Genomic DNA, 24251 nt, shown 5'->3' with positions numbered 1-24251 from the left:
TTTCTAAACGAAACCGTTAGTCTTTGTTCGTTATATGTTGTATGTTATATGTGAGTGTTGGTACACTTGAGCAATATATGTTTGTCTAAAATTACAAGTGCACGGTTATTTGATAAAACTGCAGAGAAAAATCACGTTAAGATTTGAAAAAGATCATATTGTATTGAATGGAATATTTTAACGGATTATTGAAAATTGAAAGAACTAGAAACACCCCAAAAAATTGGTTGTGTCGTTTGTTTGGGCATTCTCCACAGTGTCGACGCTGTGATCCAAATTGTGAAACTAAATTGTTGATAAAAAAGAAAAAGAATTGAAAAGGCAATCTGAGCGCCTGTCTTCCCATTGTTGCGCCAGGGAGAGAAGAAGGGACCCGCGAGGGTGGGGGCTGAGGCTTTCTGTGTGTGTGAAGTGCTCGAGCAGTGTGTGTGTGTGTGTGCGAAAAGGAAGGAGAGGGAGAGAGAGATTCTGTTATTCTGAGTTTGCCCATACGGAGACATGAAGCGGACAGAAAAAATAAAACACATCGATTCGAATGACCCTGACACTGAACAAGAAAATCAGTTTCAGGCAGTATTGGTACAGACACAAGGTATTCGCAATCATTTTTGGTTGGAATCCAGCTTTATTGATCTCTATGGGCATGAACAGAAATTGACAGAATACAAGAAAAATATCTTTTTCAGAAAATTGATTAAGATTACAAATTTGGGAGAAAAATCAGCTGAATGGCCAGGAATAAAGTGGGAAGATGTGGTGATGAAACACATAACGATTCGGCAATTGAAATACAATTTGTTCAGACTTTGGGATGCAGCCCTTCCTTGGATGGGAGCTGAGGTAAATGCAATTGACATTCCAGTTGAATCAGTTGTAGCACCGTATATTAAAAATAATTGGGCACCCTGGCCAGTGCTCGAAAAAGGAGCTACAATTCTCGATAACATCCATCTCAGAGTGGAAGCTGAGACAAGGGAAGTAATTTGGATTTCCAGAGTACTGTTCGGATCACCAGAGATAGGAAGTGCGCAGCCTCTCTTTGTGACTGGCAGAACTCTGAGACGCCTACTAGTGACGATTGAGCAGAGGTTGCAGCCTCAGTGCATACGTCACGTGTGGGTGGAGATTCACGGAAAGCAGGAGAAAGCGGAGTCGTCTCAGTGCGGATTGCTGAGAACGATACTCAAGTAAATTAGAAAAAGATAAGAAAAAGAAAAGATGGCAGAGGGGGAAATAAAGAGAAAAAAGAGAAGGGGGAAAAGGGGTAGAAAAATTCTAACAGGACAGGAAAAAAGGTTATTGATCAATTATATGGAACCCATAAACCCAATGTATTGTAAAAGAGACGAATTGTGTATCAGCATATGCAAGATAAAACAGTTTTGCATAGAATTAATGCCGTCTCTTACTTATTCAATTTGGACAGGCGGACTGACAGCAACAGGTCACAAATTTCATGAGAGAAGACTGTGGAGTTTTGAAGCTTTCAGCTTGGGGGAACACATCATTTGGACAAAAGCTAATCTTCGGATAAAAGAAACAAAGGGCTTTGGGTTACCCTTTAAGTTATTAACCAGAAAACATATTGGGATTATTTTGAATTATTTGAGGCAAACTAATCGGATTCTATAAATAAGGTAATAAGTCCTCAGCCCAGTAAAAGTCCAGGTGTAATCAGGGGTCGGATACTTTTAGTGGTCCTCGTCTGATGAACTTGGTGAAGATTAGCTATTAAGTTTTGAACCACTGGGATTATAGAGGTAAAATCACCTAATAAAGAGAGAAATAATTGGATAAAAACAATTTAATAAATAAATTAATAGGGAAGAATTTCACAATGTCCACTCCAGTAAAGCAATTAGCCTTTGAAAATCCAGCATGTAAAGAAAAAATAGGGGAGCTCTCAAAAAAGTGGGCAAAAAGAACAAAGAAATTGGCCACCAAGTGGCCGGTGGAGGGAACATTTAATGTGGCTATGTGTAAAGAAATGGAAGTGCTGATTAAAAATCACAAGACCAATGACAAATCTAGAAAAAGAAATGAAAAAAGGGAACAAGAATTAGGGGTGTTGAATTTATTCAAACAATATGGAATTAAAGTATGGAAATCGGAAAAGGGAAACAAAAAGAGTGAATTAAAAGAAGAAAGACCACCTCCATATGCTCCTTGCTGTGACCAGGCCGTCAATCAGATGCCAATCATACAGGGAAAAATAGATATAAAAGGGCCCATAGAATTTGAGGGGTATGTACATGAAACAAGCTCAGACGAAGAGAGAGAAGAGCAGAGCTGCCTAGAATCATTGTCATTAGAAAGCAGGGAGAAAGAATATGCTTGCAGGGCCGTGAAGGAGGGGCTGGAGCCACAGGAGGAAAGGCTGGAGCTACAGGAGGAGGGGCAGTGGGCATCTACACCAGCACCACGGCCGAGACGAGAGAGAGAGAGAGCAATCTACAAAGAAGAGCCAAGAATTGAAGGAAGGGGGGCCAGAGACTACAAGGAGAAAAAGAAATCAGGTGAGCCCCTCACACACCGTGAGCTTACAGCAATGTTAAAAGAAATGGAAGAACGTTATAAACACGAAACAGCAGCAGGGGGAGACAGTGAGAGAAGTGAGGAGAGTGAGTCTGAAAGATCATCTGAGGGAAGAGCGCCCTCTGCTGACTCAATACAGGAAGAACTGGCTGAGATGGAGGAAAGATGCAACAGGACAAGAGAGAAAATCAAGCAAGCTATCAACATGACAAGAGAAGAATATGATCAAGTAGAGAGATCACTACAACATGAAGCAGATGAATTGCTGCATCTTCAGTCAAAGCAGTCTCATCCAAGTCTACGTTACCCTGTCCAGCGGAAACAGTACAAACAGGTTGAGGGGATACTGACCTTACAGGACATACAGCCACTGGAAGATCAGCATCAAGTGCAAAGACAAAGAAATGATCCTTGCAGTGCAAAAGGAAGACTCCTCAGCTGTTATGGCACCTGTCAACACTTCAGTGCCAGCTAATCCACCAGCACCAATGAATGTGGCTGCACCAGCAAATCAGATTGCAACAGCACAGGCGCCATCTGCTGGACAAGGGAATACATCACAAGGGCAACCGCCAGTGGTCATATATCTCAAGCCAGAGCAAGTAAACAACAGGAATTGGAACAGACCGCAACAAGGAGGTCGTGGTAGAGGCAGATTTAACAACAATCAACAGAGACCAGGAATATGCTGGGGATGCAATCAGCCTGGACATATTAAAAGAGACTGTCCCTCCAATCCTTGGATGCAAGACCAATTGATGACAACAGGGGTTGGTTATGAACAACAACCAATACAGACCCGAGCTCAAGGACCTGTCAACCCGTGGCGTGGTCCTAATCAAGGTTACTAGGGCTGCCCAGAGAATCCTGAGGGGAGGAACCAACTTCCAATGATATCTTCGGATGCCGATCAAGAACCAATGTTGCGAGTTAATATCGAAGGAAAACCAATAACTCTTATGCTCGATACAGGGGCATCGTACTCATGCTTAAATCCAAGATATGCCTCGCACCTCCCCATGTCTGGAAAATATATAAAGACAGTCGGATTCTCGGGAGTGACTCAGCTACTTCCTATGACGACCCCTGTAAGCATAAGCTTAGAAGACACAGAAATAAGATTACCAATTTTAGTTTCAGAACATACACCTGTCAACCTGTTAGGTAGGGATGCTATATGTAAATTGAAAATGCAAATATGGTGTACTCCAGATGGAATTTATATAAATGATAAGGCAGTGAGACAAATGAATCTGACAGAATTACAACAAACACAAGAGCCATGTGCTAACATGTATTGGTTAGGAGATTTGAATGAAGACGTAGAAAAAACACTTAGCAAATGGGGAAGATACATAAGAGAACAACTTTGTGAACCAAGTCTACCAAAAACTGAATTTCATTGTACTGTGAAGTATGATGAAAGTAAAGACCCAGAATTTGAAAAAAGGTGGCTAAAAGACACAAAAGGATTAATCATCCCCATGATGTCACAATATATAGTGATAGGACCAAAAGGCGCAGCTCTGCAGATAGATAGAGAAGAATTCATTGATGAGTGGTTTGATGTGCCTAACTCAGTTCCCCATGTTACTCTATATGTAAATAAAGACTGTGTTTCCAAAGACTTAGGCCCCATGATGAAAAAAGCAGAAAAAAGTAAGTGGGAAGTTACAGAAAATCCTCTAATATTTCAATCAGCAGATAACCTGTATCTTAAAATTTTATGTGCAACTCCAATGATGGGAGGTCCTAGAATGATTGTAAATACAGAAAACAAACCAAAGGTTGAGGAACATCAAACAAAACAGACTGAATTAATAAGAGAAATGGAGAGGCAAGTGCCATCAGAACTATGGTCACAACATGATACTGATGTAGGGCTAGTAAAGTCAGCCAACCCAATTAGAATAATACTTAGACCTGGAGCTAAAATACCCAGAAAAATACAGTACCCTTTGAAACCAGAAGCTGTAGAAGGAATAAAAAAGACAATTGAGGGATTAATGGCAGCAAGAGTACTCATTGAAACTAATAGCCATAGTAACACTCCAATATTCCCAGTAGCTAAAGCAGATTATTAAAATGGCGTCTGGTACATGATCTGAGAGCAGTGAATGAGATTGTGGAGGACTGGCCAGCTGAGATTCTAAATCCACATACGCTGTTAACTAGTGTTTCATGTGCTGCTAATATAATCCTGATCTCTGACGCGCATGGTTTTGACCATTGCGCGAGGGGGGAAGTGATTAGAAAGGTAAAGCGCCAAGGTTTTTGGTCTCCTTATTTGCAGGGAATACTGGTCAAGTATCTATCTGAACCCCCCGTAGCTTATGTAATTGATTGCACATTAGACTTTGAGTGCTTCAACAAGACAAAAGGGAAAAATGACCTAGGAAAAAAAAAAAAAGGGAAATTATGTAGTTATTTGGCATTTAAATAGAGAAATGTATCAAGACCCAGAAGTGTTTAAATCAGACTATAAAGACAAACATGACAATCATAACGGTTAAGGATAATTGCACAGAAGTTACCATATAGCTTTCCCCTAATTATCATTATGGACGAACAATCAGAAGCAGTGGCAGATGACTATTGGGTATGTGGAGGAAAAAGATTACTAATCACACTCCCAAAAGATTGGAAAGGTATCTGTACTAGAGTAAGATTGTTGCAAGGAATAACAATAATTGAAGGAGACATAGATAGTGTAAAGGATCCCAAATCACAAGTAAGCAGAGCAAAGAGAGCGTATGCTCCAGACCCAAAGGTGTACTTAGATGCAATTGGCCAACCTAGAGGAATACCAGAAAAATTTAAAGCGAGAAATGAGGTAAAGTCTGGTTTTGAGTCTATACTTATATGGATAGCCACCAACAAAAACACTGAATGGATTAATTACATTTACTATAATCAGCAGAGGTTCATTAATTACACCAATGATGCCTTAAGTGCTCTTGGAGAGCAACTAGATGCAACAAGCAGAATGACATGGCAAAATAGACAAGCTTTGAATTGGCTGTTGGCGGAGAAAGGAGGAGTTTGTGTAATGTTTGGTTCTGACTGTTGTACCTATATCCCAAATAATACAGCGCCAGATGGATCGTTCACCCAAGCGATGGATAAACTGAAAAATCTGAGGGAAGAAGTGACCTTGAATGCTGGAACAGATCTGCAGATTGGAGACTGGTTAAATTCAATTTTTGGGTCTTGGAAAGGGTGGTTGATTAAGGTGGGCATCGTAATAGCAATTGCTATTGTTGTGTTTTTTGTATTGTTTTGTTGTGTTATACCTTTCATCAGATCCATGCTAGCCAGTGCTGCAGCCAAACAGATGCTAAGCATATCAGTAAGACCAACCGGAGTTGACATTGGATATGCTCACGGATACACTGTGGGCCCTGGACTGGACGAACTAGACGACTTTGACCTGGAAGAGACTATTCTGTGAAACCTTTCCTGAAAGAACAACGGAGTGGTAGGGAAGGGGTGCCTTTTAATTTTTATATACTTCTTTATTTTCACTTTTGTAGATATATTAGAGGTGTTGGATAGTGTAGGGAGAGAGATAGGGGTACTATGTATTTTCCTTTGGCATATGCCCCTTCCTGAAGTCATTTACTCCTTATATCATTTATATTGAAATTTATTTACTAATCTTGTATAATGTGATTAATGAAAGAGAAAAAGGGACGATAAGGGTCTGAAGCAGGTCATTGTCCATGTTATGAGGCATTGCAACCAGAAAAAGGGACTGAGAAAGAAGGATTAATTGATATCTGAAAGGTGATTGAGGGTCTGACCCAAGTCAGGAGTGCAATAACAGTGCTTATTCATTTAGCCCAGCTTTCAGAGATCAATATGTATTTTTTCTATACTTATTTTTTATTACACTAACATTCCATTAGTTACTATAACAATGATTGCTGTATACACTGGAACATGCTGTCAGAAAGGAAGAAGGAAGGATCGACGAGCACCTCAGTGCTTGGCAACATGAGTAGATTCAACTGGGGTTTAAAAACCCACCATCTACTCCAACACCAGATAGGGCTAGAGGAAGCTCCTCTGGCAACGAAGGATAACATCACCAGATAGCGCTCTGGGCTACCGGAAATGCCTAGAGTTCCTCTGGCTGCGTGGGACAAACCAGTGTTTTAAAATCAATTTTCTAGATGTGTTGATTAATCACTCATATATTCTACATGACCATGACAACCATGGGCAAGGCTTGAACATTTTGTGCACATGCTTACACACATTGATGATTGAATTGTTGATCCTCAAAAGTATGTTTAGATGGGAAGGTAGATTCTTTTACTCTCCTCTAGTCAAGGGTGAGGGGAGATGTTTGGGTCTGGCTTCCTCTGGAGTGCGGTAACATGAAGAAACCATTTGATAAGAGGTTATGAGAGGCCATACACTGGCTGAAAGAGGGTATGAACTGAGGGGTGGACTCATGGAACTGCACTCTAGGTAATGGACGTGATGGTGAGACTTAGTAAGTCTCAAAGAGAGGAATATATTGTATATTTTGTTTACTCACTATAACATTATCTTATTCAAAATAATAGACATGTTTAAAAATGTAATCCATGCACTGTTCTATGCAAACATGTACTAGTCTATGCAAAAGTGTGATATCCTACTGTACTGGATGTCTGAATACTGATAAATGGTCTTAGAGTGCCATCTATTGGTCATACTGAGTATAAAATGTTTTGAGGGATGAGCGACGGTCAAGGGCACAGGTGCTGCTTGTGAACTTAGAATAACCCGAGGAACTTTGGGTGACTTCCAGAATATGACAAATACGTGTAAACAACTGTGATGAATGTCTTCTGGGAGCACTGCCAACCAATGGGAGTAGAAGAAGAACTTTTACTTTTTAAAAATGGCGAATATGAAAAATGACCAGGTGGACTAGTAATTAAAAGTGGACAAGGCCAAATAAGAAAAACAGGAACTACCAAATATGGGCAATAAAAACATATATATGCTCTGTACTGACACTCACAGAACTCAGAAGCAGTTGATGTGGCCGCTGCTTCTCGGCTTTGTTATCTTGTCATAATAAAGTCTTTTCTTCCACATTTGAAACTCTGCTGTTTTGAGCCTTTCTGATTGCACCAACTGAGATCCGGACGAGAGACAACCTCTCGTGCCACGACAGTATAAATGCGTAGATTCTTGATGAATTCCTTTAGGAGTGAAAGCTTCGTCATTCCAGCCACGGGTTGATTGGTCCGAAGTTAAATCGCCAAAGTTACTGGACTTAAAACTGGCAGAAGCTCGGACTCCCCCCGAAAGGGGAGTCGCAAGGTTTCCACGGTGATGTGTGTCTCCAGGGCAGCGAAGGTAAAGAGAAGAACTCGCCTTTTTGGGTGTGGGAGAAGTTTTATCTGGTTTCCCTGTAACACCCATTTTGGTCAGTTTGACCAATAGCAAGGCAAATAGTTTCAGCGGGAAAGTGTTTCTTTGTTCCACATGCATCTCATTTGCATGTTTTATGACTGTCCTGCTCAATCAGTGTAATTCTTCCAACAGTACAGTAAAAATAGTATGATGCATTTCACGAGGTCACAGTGTACATCATTGTTTGAGAAATAAAGAGCAGATCATTTTGATATCAAGAAAGAGACATCTAACATATATTAAACCAGAAATACATTCATACACCTGAATATGAGTGTTTAGATCTTACTAATACAAATAACGAATGGTCACTAGGCTAATATAATTAGGAAACATACAAACAACACATGCATATACCAGATACCTTTGTAACTGATTAATTATGGTCTAAATAAAGAAAATGTCTCTACGTGTGTGTGTGTGTGTGTGTGTGTGTGTGTTATATATCTTGTAATCATGGGGGGTAGTCCACTGGTCAGCCAGGCCTGGTACTGAGGGTCATTTAGTTCTCTTTGGAATTTGTTTGAAGTCCGATGGAGAGAAAAAATAGTCAATCTGTTTAGCCTCTTCTTGATAGTGGGGGACAACCCTTGGCCATTTAGCGCCCATATAAAGTTAGAATGTGGGGCCAGGTCTGTGAGTTATATGCAGATGTCAAAAGGCTAAAAGGGTCTCTTAAGCCATGAAGTGTAAACACCCATCAATGATCTTAAGCATACGCTACACCCCTGAAAATAGAGTCCAGACATCAGAAAAGTAACTGTCTATGAACGTGTTTTATATTTTATATTTGGGACATCAATGGGTTATAGACATGACAAAAAAAAATACCAGAGGTTTTGAGAGACATTTTTTGGAAGGATTTTGTAGACTTTCGGGGATTTACAATGCACAAAAAAGCAACAATATCTGCAGAATAGAGAAGGGTTGACAATTCACAAAACATAAAATATAAATTTTATTTTAATTTTTGTGTTTCAGAGGAAAAGCATTATGGATATGACATTTCTCCGTTATGGACGTGACCATTCTGAAAGCAGAATTTATCTGACTAGCCTATGCAAACATACAAAATGCTTTAAAAACTTTGATATTCGTTTTTTTATATTTTTCTAGTATTTCTAGTATTCTGTATTCGGGTGCAGCCATAAATGACTATGTCATTATTCAACTAGTTTATATTAAATTAAGTCTACTAATCCATAATGAGCCTTAATATATTCCACGCTCAAGCACACACATTAAACAGGCTGCCACATATAACAACACTACAGACCTCCAAGAGTACTCAGAGACTGTCACTGCCTACATCACCAAGTGCACTGATGATGTAACGGTCACAAAGTCCATCACTGTCAGGGCCAACCAGAAGCCGTGGATGACAGGCGAGGTCTACAGACTTCTGAAGGCTCGGAACGCTGCCTTTAGAGCTGGAGATGAGGAGGGCCTGAAGACAGCTAGGGCCAACCTTTCCCGCGGCATCATAGAGGCCAAGAGACAGTACTCCAGGAGGATAGCCCATAGTTTCAGCGACAGCAGAGACACTCGGAGCCTGTGGCAGGGGATACAGACCATTACGGACTACGAGCCCCCGCCACAGACTTGTGACAGCACCATCCCCCTGCTGAACGAGCTGAATGCCTTCTTTGCTCGCTTTGAGGCACAAAACAGCACCACTGCACAGAAGACTACACCTCCTCTCGGCGACCAGGTGATGACGCTGTCCCCGGACAGTGTGAGGAGATCCCTCAGCAGGATCAATGCACGCAAAGCTCCGGGTCCTGACAACATTCCTGGGCATGTACTGAGAGACTGTGCAGTGGAACTCACTGATGTCTTCACAGACATCTTCAACATCTCGCTAAATCAGGCCGTTGTCCCCACATGCTTCAAAGCTACCACCATCATTCCAGTCCCGAAGAAGTCATCTCCATCCTGCTTCAATGACTACCGTCCAATAGTACTCACTCCTATTCTCATGAAGTGCTTTGAACGGCTAGTCATGCACCACATCAAGTCTGTCCTCCCCCCCCTCCCTGGACCCCTTCCAGTTTGCATATAGGTCCAACCGCTCGACCGATGATGCCATCACCACTGCCCTCCACCCAGCCCTCACACATCTGGAGAAAAAAGACTCCTATGTCAGGATGCTGTTCATAGACTTCAGTTCAGCATTCAACACAATCATCCCTCAACAGCTCACTCACAAACTGGTCCAGCTGGGGCTCAACACCTCTCTGTGCAACTGGCTGTTGGACTTCCTGACCAGGAGACCTCAGGCATTAACACATCCAGCACCATCACACTGAACACTGGGGCCCCCCAAGGATGTGTGCTGAGCCCCCTCCTCTTCACTCTGCTGACCCACGACTGCACACCGTCACACAACTCCAACCTTTTCATTAAGTTTGCGGCTGACACGACTGTGGTGGGTCTCATCAGCAACAGAGATGAGACAAACTACAGGAGCGAGGTGAGCCGCCTGGCCGGGTGGTGCAGTGACAACAATCTCTCTCTGAATGGAGAGTACACAATCAGCATGCCCCTCTGACCATCAACGGTGCGACTGTGGAGAGAGTGAGCAGCACCAAGTTCCTGGGTGTGCACATCACAGAGGACCTCTCCTGGACTAACAACACTGTAGCACTGGCCAAGAAAGCACAGCAGCGTCTCTACTTCCTCCGCAAATTTAGAAGAGCTAGAGCCCCGGCCCCCATCATGTGCACCTTCTACAGAGGCACCATCGAGAGCATCCTGACTAGCTGCATCACTATGTGGTATGGCGCTTGCAACGCATCCTGCCGCAAGTCACTTCAACGCATAGTGAGAGCAGGTGAGAAGATCGTTGGTGTCTCTCTCCCCTCCCTCCAGGACATTTACAGCACCCGTCTCACCCGCAAAGCCCTCCGCATTGCAGGTGATCCCACCCACCCGAGACACAGCTTCTTCAGTCTGCTGCCATCAGGGAGATGATTTTCAGCACAGGTACGACACAAAGGGAACAATAATTTCCCTGAAGACCTGAAAGGTAGAATCTGGATGCAGCAGCTTACGCAGTGGAAGTAGAGTGCATTTAATAAGACCAAAATATGATTTGACCAGTTCAAAATCTTTTAAAATGATCTCAGGATGGCCAATTAGGTAAGTTTTACGGGACTGCACGTAAGGATATAGTGATGTTACATCGAGATAAGAAATGCGTTCACCCTCGCTGAATTTTTGTGCATCTACCAAAGATAGTATCTCGGGGATTAAGCCGAACAGGTGTTACATAATTAGCCATAAACGCTCTCACATCAGAATAGTTGGTAACGCTTTAGATTACAACGCACTGCGTAAGTAAACAGAATTTACAGTGTAACTTTTTGTAATTAAAGTGTACCTATTCAGTACCTCCGTGTAGGTATAAGGGAATAATATGTGAAGTTTGACGAATAAAGGGGTAATAAACTGCAAAATTACAAATTATTTCTACTGTAAGTATTTTGAAACCAAGTGGTACCTATTCTAATATTACAGTGTATGTAGGCTATACAACAATCTTATATTTGCAAGAGATTTAGCAAAAACGTACACTGTGTAGGACTACTTTATAAACACGACCCAATTTGGGTTGATATCAGTAATAAAAGTAACCAGACGGTCCTGGGTTAGGAACAGTGTTCAGTCCGCGGTTTTCCCAGGGAATTTTTTTACCGGGGAACCCTCCTAGAAACGCGATTGGGCTAGATTTGAGTAGCAATTGGGTGGGTTCTGTTGTGAAAACCTGGCAACCTTGGTTAGGAATGCGGAGGTTCAAATGCGAACGGTTCTGTGTGTGACGAAATCCGTGTCTGCAGTGTCCGTGTCTGTTTGTAACACTGTATGCTACAACACAGTGTTGTTGTTGTTTTTTTTTACCACCAAGACGCTGTTTTTGAGTGTAATTTGTTCCATAACGGACACAAACAATAGAAAGTGAAAGAAGAAATTAAATGTAAACAAAGGAATATGCATCCTCATTACAACGTTATTGTTTTGTTGGACTAAAAGTGCTCGATGGGATGTTGTTCTGTGGACTCTTGCCTTTCTAACTAAACCGGGATTTCAGCAGTGGATGCATTTGTGACTCGTTATTACAATGATAACAGTACGTACTGCTTTTTTATTCTGCATGTTTTGATGTGTACTGCTTACACAAATTTAGCAAATACATTCCTTATAAGCTTTCAATCAAAAAACAGCGATCTGTCGTCGATGCTTGAGGCTTAGACCTTCAGAATGATATATAGTTTGTCAAGATTAACTTTGTCCCGTTTCATTTAATCTATTCGTAAACAATGCCACATATAAACAAAGAGCGTTCAGTGCACTGGCTTAATTAATCATAACTCTTTATAATTAATAATAATATTTGGATAAATTAATAGAATTAGCTTGATAAAGCAGAGTTTACAGTATAGTCAATTGATCAGGTCGTCTAGTGAATGCTCAGTATTGATTATGAATTCAAAGGAATCTTAATTTCTAGGGTAAGAGAAATACCCCTTTTTTTAAGGTACAGTACTACTCAGAGCATGTAACAAGATCGAGATCGTTAAATTGACTGTTGCAAGCAGGGAATCAGAAACAAATACTCATATGTATTGTGCACAAAGTTTTATTATGGTACATTCTTTATAGGTACACTATAATTACAGAAACGTAGACTGTAAATTCAGGATACTTGCGTAGTTCTTTGCGGGTTGTAATCTAAAGCGTTACCGAATCCTTTTATCTGGCTTTCTCCCACTGACACTTCCAAATCTGATCCACCTTCAGATCAAAAGTATTACGCAAAATCTCCATCTTATTATCAGACTGCCTTCTGAGCACCCCAAAAGGTATTTTTGATAATGGGTGTAAATCGTTAGGATTAAAGCAACAACAATGCATGTGCCAAAAACACCCTAAAAATTCCAATGCTATTCTATCACCGTTATTAAGTCCATAATAACCATCCATGTGTTAGGGTCCAAATTTGACTTTACTGTGATTTAAAGCGTGATGAACATCAACGTCTCAGGTTGCTTTAATGTATGCCAACCATTCCATGGATGGGGTTGAGTAACCTTTGTATTGATTAATGTATGCATTTTTGTGCGTTAGAAATATGGTGTCTTTGGTTAAAAAAAGTGTTTTGAACACCTTCATGGCACACCTGGGAAGTGTTATACATCGAATGGATCCACTTTTGTGCACTCGATAAACTCCTTCCTGTATTTCATGCAAGCATGTCATAATAAAACACATTGTTCTTACAATACATTCCAAGCTCTTTTTTGAAGTCAAACACTTCACATGCAACAGTCTCTTACCATAAGCCAAACTTCATACGGTCAAAATTAGACATTGTCTGATATCCATAATATTCTTTAGATGGATACGGACCGACATAGTTTGTATTCTCCAAACAATTAAAATGATGAGGATAGAAACCTTTTCACTTGTGTTTAGGTTTAAAGCAGATGTTATTTTTGACAATTTCATTGGCAAGAAGCTATAACTGTCTATATATCTCTGCTTAAATGCGTGATCATACATGAAAATGAGTCTACATTCTAGAGTATAATTTTTGGCGCTAGTCCTTGGCTCGTAAAATACTCCAACAATATAAAAAGAATCAAAACCTGAAGAATTGTGTGCAATAAATTTAAAATAAGCTAATTTTTAAATTGGAAATGTTTGACAAAACGGTTGTCAGGATTGTGGACTGTCTTGTGTGTGTTTTGCTCCCCTGTGACCCAGTTTTTCCCTCATGTTGATTGTGTTCATTTGATCCAGGTGTGTCTCGTCGTCTTCCCCAATTATCCTGTGTTCATAAGCCCTGTGTTTCCCTGCCTCTGAACGTCTTTTCCCTGTGTTCCCTACGTGTTTTGACATTAAAGATCATGTTTCGAAAGTACTCCTCGCTCCATTGTTCCTGGTTCCTTGCTTCCTAGAGAAGTGTGACAGAATAACCGACCTAAACCGTTACCTCCGTTTGTACCCTCCGTTTTGTTTTCAGTGTTTTCTGTGTTTTTTATTTCCGTTGTGCCCCATGGATCCCTTTGTCCGGCCCGAATTCCTCCTCCTCCTGCTGGAGCAGGGGGACCGATCTCTCGAGGACCATACAAGACTGTTCTTGATGTTAACTAACACCACCAGCTACCCGGACGACACGCTCTGCACAGTTCAGGCTTCCATGAAAGAATGAGCAGAGTGCTGTCGTCCAACGATGGTCCTCGAGAGGATTTTCGCTGCCTTTGTGGAGTAGATTCTGCCGAGAAACGGATCGCCCCTCACAGTCTCCCCTGAGGATGAACTCGCCAGATCCATTCCAGACCCAGAGCCCAGCCCACCATCTCCCCGCGGTGCGGAGCACCAGCCCGAGCCCACCAATGATGGAGAGCCATTTACCACCGCGATCTACGAGCCAGCGCGAAGCCGAGCGCTTGAGCGGATGATCGCCCTGGAAGTTGAGCCCAACCCGTCAGACCAGGTGCGAGAGCCGGCATCAGTGCCCACCACGAGGGAGCAAGCCGTGGACGGTGTGAGCGCGGAGTGGAGCTCCGCCCCCTGCACCGCGACTGAGGGTGAGCTGAGGAGAGATCTGGGACTGGGCAGCCCCCAGACGACAGCGGTGCGAGCCCCGTGGGTCTGCCATCCTCCAGCGTCGCCAGGGCTGGAGTATCCCTCACCTCCGCCTCCAGCCTCCGAAGCCCAGACTCTGTCTCGGCCCGTAGACCGTAGTGGCTCCACCTCGGCTCCTAGCTCCCTCGCCTCCACCGTCACCCCTCGATCCACCAGCTCCACCGGGCTACCTCATCCCTCCGGCTCCGCCTTGGTCGTGCGTCGACCCGCCATCACCTCAGGACTCCTCTCCTCCAGCTGCGCCTCGTCGCTCTGTCCCACTGGCTCCGTTGGGTTCCTTCCTCCCTTCAGCTCCACCTGGGTCCTCAGTCGATCCGGCTCCGCTGCGGATCTCCGGGTCTCCGCCTCGGCCGCCAGAGACCTCAGCTCCACCCTAGCCCCCCCGGATCCTCGGCATCCCCCTGGCTCGTTGGCTCTCCGTCTCCGCCTCAGGCTCCTCCACCACCTGCTCCGCCGCCGTTGGTCGGCCCCCTGGAGTCGGCGGCCATCCCTCCTCCATGGCTCCTCCCTCCGTCGGCTACACCGTGGGCCATCTTCATGGCTGTGGCTTGGGCCTAGCTGAGCGCCTCCTGCTCCAGGTCCCTCCTGTCTCTTCCCTGGCTCCTCCTTCCTCCGTCGCCTCCCTGGTCTCTGTCTGCCGGCCCTCTCCCGGGTGTCTGTCTTCCTCTTGAGCCGCCTCCCTAGTTCCCACACGCCCCTCCACTTTGGATGTTTCTACGGTGCGAGGACGCACCTTCCGGGAGGGGGGGCGATATGTCAGGATTGTGGATTCATTGAAACGGGTTCTTAATCCCGCACCTTCACCAACATATTCGATCACCTCTGCACCAACAACCACCACGATCTCCAGTCCCATGACCAAAGCAGCGCCCTTCTCAGGTGTGGCAAAGGAGTGCAACGGGTTCATCCTTCAATGTTCCTTGGTGCTAGAGATGCAGCCGCATCTGTACCCCACTGAGAGATCAAAGATCGCCTTCTTAATATCCGTATTGTCTGGCAGAGCGTTACAATGGGCAGAAACCATATGGTCCCAGTCTGGTGCGGTCACACAATCATTCACCCAGTTTATGGCCCTTTTCCGAGATGTTTTCGGTCAATCCACTGGCGATCCCTCCATAAGCGATCAACTATACCATCTTTGCCAGGGGTCTCGATCCATCAATGACTACGCTCTCCAGTTCCGCACCTTAGCAGCCGCCAGTGGTTGGAACGAACGCTCTCTTCTTACCACGTATCGCCAAGGGTTAGAACCCAGATTGCACTTGCAATTGACCGCATATGATGATTCCTGTGGTTTGGAACAGCTCATCCAACTCTCAATATGATGTGCTACACGAATGCATTCATGCTTTGAAAAACAGCCTCAATTAACCCGTTGCACTCCATTTACTCGCCAATCAGCCCCACTTAGCCCTCCAGAACCAGAGAACGAACCTATGCAGACTGACTCCATGCAACTGTCCTTCACAGAACGGCAGAGAAGAATCAGGCTAGGATTATGCCTTTATTGTGGCGCCGAGGGGCACATTATCTCCGCTTGTCCAGGTCAACCTCCACGAGTTCTGGTGAGTGCCATTAACCCGGCCGTCCAAAACATGAAACCTCTATCTGCCACTGTGAGGCTTACTGTCTTCATCTCTCAAGTCCATGCCCTCCTCGACTCGGGTTCCGCTGGGAACTTCATATCTGGGGACCTCTGCGCCAGCTCAGTATTCCGACTACCCAAAATGAAACCTCTTACCAGGTCCACTCGGTGACTGGCAAACCACTCACTTGAGGGAATGTTAGACTCAGAGCGGGTCCTGTTAAAATAAGAATTGGTTTGCTGCATGAAGAAATTATCCATCTACAGGTTCTGGAGGGAGCTACAACCGACATCATACTGGGGCGGCCCTGGTTTGTACAGCGTAAACCGCAATTTTCCTGGCGCTCGGGTGAAGTCCTGAAGTGGGGCAAGCAATGTTTTCCCAACTGTTTTCCAGGCTTACCTCATCCTTCGTCTCACTCTACCAACAACCTGACTCTGAACTCCACTTCCATCGAGAGCCCGATTGAGAAACAAGCCATTGACATTCCTGCCTGTTATGCCTCCTTCAGAGATGTATTTTGCCCGAAGAAGGCAGCCCAATTATCACCTCATTGGCCATGGGACTGTGCTATTGACCTTGTCCACGGAAGGATTTATCCACTCTCACTTCCGGAACAGAAGGCCATGGAGGAGTACATCGAGGAGGCTTTAAAGCAAAGCTACATCTGACCTTCAATGTCCCCTGCGGCTTCGAGTTTCCTTTTTGTGGCCAAGAAGGACGGAGGCTTGCGGCCTTGCATCGACTACAGGGCACTCAACGAAATAACTGTGAAATTCCGCTATCCCCTTCCTCTCGTCCCAGTGGCCATGGAACATCTTCGTGAAGCCACTATCTTCACCAAGTTGGACCTCCACAGCACCTATAACCTCATCTGAATACGTGAGGGGGACGAGTGGAAGACAGCGTTTGTGACTCCTACCTCCACTATGAGTATCTCGTTATGCCATATGGCCTTGTCAACGCCCCCTCCGTATTTCAGGGCTTTATGCATGAGGTACTCCAAGAGTATCTCCATCGGTTAGTCCTCATCTACATCGATGATATCCTCATCTACTCTCGGAGTATGGCCAAACATCGCCACCACGTTGCGGAGGTCCTGCAACGCCTGAGAGATTTCCACCTCTTCCTCAAAGCGGAGAAATGTTCATTACACCAATCCTCAGTGCATTTCCTTGGATACAACATCGATAGTAATGGCATCCGAATGGACAAGGGGACGGTAGAAGCCATCAAGAACTGGCCAATTCCTACCACCATCAAGGAACTTCAACGATTCCTGGGGTTCTCCAATTTCTATCGGAGATTCATTCAAGATTATAGTAACATCTCCAGCCCTCTTACCAGTCTGTTACGCAATAAGCCGAAGTCTCTGTCCTGGCCACCGGCTGCCGCTGATGCCTTCGAAAGTTTAAAGGAAGCATTCATCAGCGCTCCTATCCTTATTCATCCAGACCCCCAGAAACCATTTGTTGTGGAAGTTGATGCATCTACCTCCGGAGTTGGAGCCATCCTTTCTCAGCAGTAGAGGAACCCAGCCAAACTCCATCCATGTGCCTTCTTTTCACTTATGCTCAGCCCGGCGGAAAGAAATTATGATATCGGAAATAGAGAACTTCTGGCCATTAAACTAGCCTTGGAAGAGTAGAAGCATTGGTTGGAAGGTGCTCAACATCCATTCACAGTAGTCACAGATCACAAGAACCTACAATACCTACGTGACGCCAATTGGCTCAACCCACGCCAGGCTCGATGGGCACTTTTCTTCACCTGTTTCTACTGTCCTGGACCTAAGAACATCAAAGTCGACGCTCTATCCCATCTTTATACTCCCCACGAGAGTGAAGAGAAACCAGAACCCATCCTTCCAGCCAAGATCATTGTCAGCCCCATCCAATGGAATCCCGATGCTGATAACTCCGCCAGTTCTTCCACAACCACTCCGCCGGGCTGTCCACCTGGCTTACAATATGTCCCCAGAACTCAATGCACATCCCTCATTCATTCGGCTCATTCATCTCTGGGCACTGGCCACCCTGGGGCCAACAGCACTCTCTCGCATGGCTAGGGATGTGAGAAGGTTCGTCCAGGGCTGCGCTGACTGCGCCATCTCCAAAATGGACTTCCAAAGTGGACTTCATCACGGATCTGCCAGCTTTGGATGGTAATACCTGTATATTAGTGCTAACTGACCGCTTCTCCAAGTCCTGCCGTCTTCTTCCCTTCAAAGGCCGACACACTGCAATGGAGACAGCTGAGATAATGTTTAACTATATCTTCAGGTATTACGGCAATCCTGAGGACATTGTATCGGACCGAGGACCTCAATTTATTTCTCGGGTATGGAAAGCTTTCTTCTCACTCCTAAGTGTGACCATAAGCCTCTCATCAGGATACCACCCCCAGACGAATGGGCAGACGGAAAGGAAGATCCAGGAGATTGAACGCTTCCTGCGAACCTACTGCTATGGCCACCAGGAATCTTGGAACCAGTTTATTGTCTGGGCCGAGTACGCCGAAAACTCCCTGCATCAGCCTTCCACTGGACTCACTTTCTTCCAGTGCGTACTCGGCTACCAGCCACCCCTGTTCCCCTGGTCAGGGGAACCCTTGGACGTACCATCTGTCGACTACTGGTTCCGATAGAGCAAGAGGGTCTGGGATGTGGCTCATCATCAACTCCAGCGGGCAGTGCGCAGGCGCAAGATGACAGCCGACCTTCGGATATCCGATGTTTTATGTATCGGATGTTACAGATCGGCCAGGCTCTCACGTCAACCAATCACAGCGCACACCCTCACCAGAATACTAATTGAGGACACCTGCACATCATTCATACCTCATCACCACCGCTACAAACACACACACACCTCACAGCACTCAGTGTCCGGTCTCATTTGCACGATAAGTGGACTCTCTATGCTTACCAGCTACTTACCTCCTTGAAGATTACTTACCTCTTGTATCCTCATCTGTGTCCGCTCCTCTGTTCCTCGTCAGAAATCTCCAGCCTGCTTCTTACAAGATCCATCAAGAGTGAGGTGTGTGTATCATCTGTCGTCCACGAGTTCCTGTCAAGAATATATAACCCATTAACCTCCATTCTCTACTACAACTCATCCATTGGATGTATTACTCACCTGCTTCTCTCCAACCTCAGCATCCCAGTCAATAAACTCATTCTGTTAACATCTGATGCTTTGTGTGAGTCTGCTTCCTTAACAATTGCACATGTTGCATGTAAATTTACAATAATGGGAACTACAATCCTTAAACCTGTGATAGCAGAAATCACAAACATCCAGGTACCCTATGAACAACCACATTTTTTATCTTATAGTAATGGTCATCGTGGAGATATAAATGAACTTGGGATGTGGCTCATATGTGTTTTTATAAACCTCCAATTTACCCAAACACGATCTGTGAAAGATGAGTATTTTTAGGTCTAGATGTGATTTGAATTTAGAAACATCATGAAATGCAATTCGGTCTTGCAGATCATACACCAGATCTGTATGTATGATGTTGGCTATTCTCAGTAATTCCTGCTCTGGATATTGACGGTTTAATAACGCCAGGGAACGTAACAAGCAGAAAGAGGAGAATCTTTATTTGAAATTATACACATAATATACACAAAGAATGTGCACTTATATTCATGAAAGTTTCAAAAGTAAAATATTTTCTTTGAATGTCATCAGAACCAAAGAATCTGATGTGGCAAACTGACTGGTGACCTAATGGACTATTGATCATTAGATATTGTATCATTTTGTGATCAGCAATATGTCAATCCTAGATACATTTTTTTGTTAATTTGTTAGATATATTTTTGGTTAATGATGAATAGATTTGTGAGCAGGTCAATGCTGTAAGTAAACGAATTAACTATGTGTGGTGATTATTTCTTTGACTACAATTTTCAAGTTCATTAGTATATTTATGTTTGTTGGTAAATTGGAGAAGAAGTTGAGAATTTTTTTTTTATAATATTAATTCCATGTTAAGGCGTCAATGTTATTTTATGATAAAAATGTATTCTGATCAAGCATTTTAGCAATATTTTATATTAAAACTAAATAATTACTCAGTAATACACATTTGTATTCGATGTATAAAAGGTCATATTAATGTTTACTAAATTAACACTTTTGTCTGATTGTCTATATTGAATTTAACAGTATGTGTGGTCCCTGAGCACACTCAGAACATGTTGAAAACATTGTTTTTAACAGGTTTGTTTTAAGAGTGTATACTGTCTTTGTTACTGTCTACATTATTTTAAAGATTAAATGTGAAAGTACATAAAATACATTAAAAACTTTAATTTTAGGTGTGATTAATCACGATTAATTACATAAAATGTGTTATTAGATATAATTAGTTATAGCATCATAGTTATAGAATTGGTTATAGTTATTTTTTAAAGATATAAATGAAGCAGTGCTGGAAATACAATTCTTAGAAAATAAGTATTCATCCCTATAGCTGCAGCTAATTCTGTTAAAAGTAATGGGATGATGGATGGAAGAAAAATACATATCACAAATATTGACACACCAGGATACTTTGACATAGATTGTGATAAATAGATAAAAATGAGTGAAAAGAGATCAGCTGCTGCAACAATGAGCTGCTTCAAAAGGTGGAAAAAGATATTCAAGAGGAGATGAAAAAATTGAGGACAGTTTGTCTCCAGAAGTACAGCAAAAGAAAGCAAAAGGATTTTTTGTTGTTGTTGTTAATTCCACACCAGGAATGGTGGCTGGTGCTTTTCTGTACAGTAAAACTCCCAGTGTTTATATAATCATCACTCAGAGGGTTAAAAAAGTAATGCTGTTTGTGGAGTTGTTTAATCAGATCTTGAGAGATTTAATGTCTTCTTTTATTTCAGTCGATTTCATCTAAGGCTGTGGCTGAAGTCAGTTGTAGTTTTTGTGTTTCTCTTTTTTCTGTTCTTGTCTCTTTCCTTCCATGATTCAGCTTGTTAACAGGAGATGTTCTTTATTAATGGTCAACTGTCACTCAATTAATCAACTAATTATCTCATTAACTTTAACACTAGTTCTGAGTTACTATTTTAAACTCTGAATGAGTATTATTTAAACACTGGGAGTGTTAATTTAACACTAGTGGCCTGTTGCACAAAGCCGGTTTCAGTTTTTACCCAGGTAAGTTTGCGTTTAGTTTGAGCAATTTCTGAGTTTTCAGGCTCAAGAAGGTGGGTTGGTTTTGAGTGGGTTTCATCGCCATGGTGAACTTACACTACACGGCTACCCTGCTCCAGAACAGGTTTTATTCTGGGTTAGAGACTGCAAACCCAAACTGGACCAATCAGCTGTGAGTAAAGTGACATATATCAGATGCAATTAAGCCACTCCCCCATATTTCTCACTTCAAATTAACATTTATAAATGATGCTAAGACAATTTGTTTGTGTTGTGAGCATTTGCAGCACCTGCTGTCAAATCGATGAAGATGTTTTCTTGATTTGCTGGTGCTTTTTCTATTTGCATGTGTTTTCTGAAGTTGCAGGATGGTGAGCTCTCTCGGCCACCGTAGGTTATGGTTGAGAAGGTACAAAATTCAAATGCGTGAAAATCCAAGCTATCTGCCGCAGCTAGGGTTACAGTGTCAATGGCAGCAGGAGGAGCAGCAGCAGCATTTGAGGCAGCGGCAGCAGCAGGAGCAGCAGCATTTGAGGCAGCGGCAGCAGCAGGAGCAGCAGCATTTGAGGCAGCTGCAGCATGAGCACTTGCAGCAGGGGGAGCACTTACAGCAGGAGGAGCACTTACAGCAGGAAGAGCACCTGCAGCAGGGGGAGCACTTGCAGCAAGAGGAGCCGCTGCAGCAGGGGGAGCACTTGCAGCAAGAGGAGCCGCTGCAGCAGGAGGAGCAGCTGCAGATGCAGGAGGAGCAGCTGCGGATGCAGGAGTAGAAGCTGCGGATACAGGAGGAGAAGCTGCTGATACAGGAGGAGAGGCTGTTGATACAGGAGGAGAAGCTGCAGAAGTTGGGGCAACAGGAGGAGCTGCAGCAGTTGAGGCAACAGGAGGAGCTGCAGCAGTTGAGGCAGCAAGAGGAGCAGCTGCAGCAACTGAGGCAGCATGAGGAGCAGCTGCAGCAGTTGAGGCAGCAGGAGGAGCAGCTGCAGCAGTTGAGGCAGCAGGAGGAGCAGCTGCAGCAGTTGAGGCAGCAGGAGGAGCATTTGCAGCAGTTGGGGCAGCAGGAAGAGCAGCAGGTCCTGCGTTTCTTCAAGGTGTTCTTCGAGCTGTTACTCTTGTGGGAGCCATTGGAGTCATCATCACTGAAAAAAAAGGTACAGAAAAGGCTGATTCAGTGTGAAATAATCTGCAAAAGCTATGCAAAAGTTATGGTTAAGAACGTACACAGCAAAATCCAGTGTTATATTAACACTGTTGGTAATGGGATCCACTCTAGTGTTAAAAACTAACACTGAAGCAGTATCTCAGTTTATTAGATAATTAAGTCATTAACTAAGTGATGATTGACTGTTAGTGATGAACACCTCTTAAAAAGCAGAATCCCTGAAGGAAAGATGAACAAAAGAAACAAGAACTATAACTGACTTCCAGTTGATAAAATCAGCTGAAGATAAAAGAAGACATTAAAGAGGTGGTTGACTGTTTTTTTTTTTTTTTTCTAGGCTTGATTGTGTTTATGCAGTGAAGTCTAACATATGTTAATGCTTCATTTAAAAAAAAAAAAAAACATTTTTCACATAATTTACCTTTATTCCACACCGCTCTTTCTCTTCTCCTATAAACGTGCTGAACATTTCCTGCTTTTATGAAGCCCCTCCCTCAGAATTATGCAGTGAGTTTAGATTGATTAGCTGGTCCAGTGTGTTATGATTTGCAAAACTGCCTCTAGTGTGCGTCTAAACATCCCGCCCCTCACCTCAGCATGTGCTCCGGTTGTATTGTAAACAATGCCGTCATCTAAACTGGCCATTGTCATTAAACTGCCACAATTTTAAAAGACGATATCTTTGCTTGCATTGAACTTTCAGCGCTGCAACTTTGCAGATATTGTTTATGCTCAAACAGCAACATTACACACTAATGTTAAAAAAGTGAAATCACAATCAACCACTCCTTTAAATCTATCAAGATCTCGGCAGAGGGGTATTAAACAATTCCACAAACAGCATCACCAGATTCACTTATTACTAAACAGATTTTATTTCTGTCAGATGACTACATAAGATCTTATTGAGAATTAACAGAGGTTTATATTGATGTTTTAACCTTCACCCCCATTGTGGGCCTCGCAGGTGAAAATAATCTACCTAAATTAAAATGTAACAGTTCGTGACAAAGTGTGCTTACACAAACAAATTAGGTATCTTTGGAAAGAAGACACTCTGGGCTTTACGATCCATCATCCTGAGTTGATAATGCTCAAAAAGATAAAAAGTTATAGACACTGACATGCCTTGAAAAATATTTTTCCACACTGAATGTTTTTTTTATTTCATATACAAATACATGAAATAAGTCCTGGAGCAATCCAGAAAAGTAATGGATCGAAAGCCACGTGTCTCATGAGTTCATATTTCAAATTTGAAGAAGATACCATGAAAAATGAGATTCCTGCAATATTTTTCTGAAACTATTTATAGTCCCCCCCCCACCCCCGTTTGAGGAAAAATAACCACCAAATGGATTGCAGAATTATACAAGCTATTTTAGTCATTATACATATTCCTGCATAGTTTTTCAATTATAAAATAATAGACAGATTTATTTGAGCACTAAAAAATACAAAAATAATTATTTGAGTAATAAAAAAGGAAAAAAAATAGAAAAAAATGCTTTGTATATAGTATGTATACTGAAGTATTCTGATTGCCAGACATGAAGTGATATTGCCAGACATGGTCATAGAGTCAGTAATCACACGCTGATGTGCTTCCATTCAGATTATAATCAAACAGATGGGCCATATAATCAATAATAGCTGATCAATGAATCACAATGATAGCCGTCATAGAGTCGCTAATAAACACGCTGATGTGCGTCCATACATATTATAATC

The 24251-nt window shown here is 43.0% G+C and overlaps 1 protein-coding gene and 1 long non-coding RNA gene across 2 annotated transcripts in view; both read right to left on the bottom strand.

The window, feature by feature from the left end:
• The window catches only part of LOC306858963, a 1377007-nt gene that overhangs the window by 4997 nt on the left and 1347759 nt on the right, over positions 1–24251 (bottom strand). The gene's annotated exons all lie outside the window — the stretch shown is intronic.
• The window catches only part of LOC306858928 (uncharacterized protein), a 41377-nt gene continuing 36901 nt past the window's right edge, over positions 19776–24251 (bottom strand). Inside the window, exon 5 of the mRNA XM_079399736.1 lies at positions 19776–22497. Within this exon, the coding sequence (XP_079255862.1) occupies positions 21825–22497 (673 nt within the window). The 3' untranslated portion in view covers positions 19776–21824. The remainder of the gene's footprint in view (positions 22498–24251) is intronic.

This window comes from Barbus barbus (genome assembly GCF_936440315.1).
Source record: "Barbus barbus genome assembly, chromosome: 39".
Classification (NCBI taxonomy): domain Eukaryota; kingdom Metazoa; phylum Chordata; class Actinopteri; order Cypriniformes; family Cyprinidae; genus Barbus; species Barbus barbus.
This window is presented reverse-complemented; position numbering and strand designations above follow the sequence as displayed.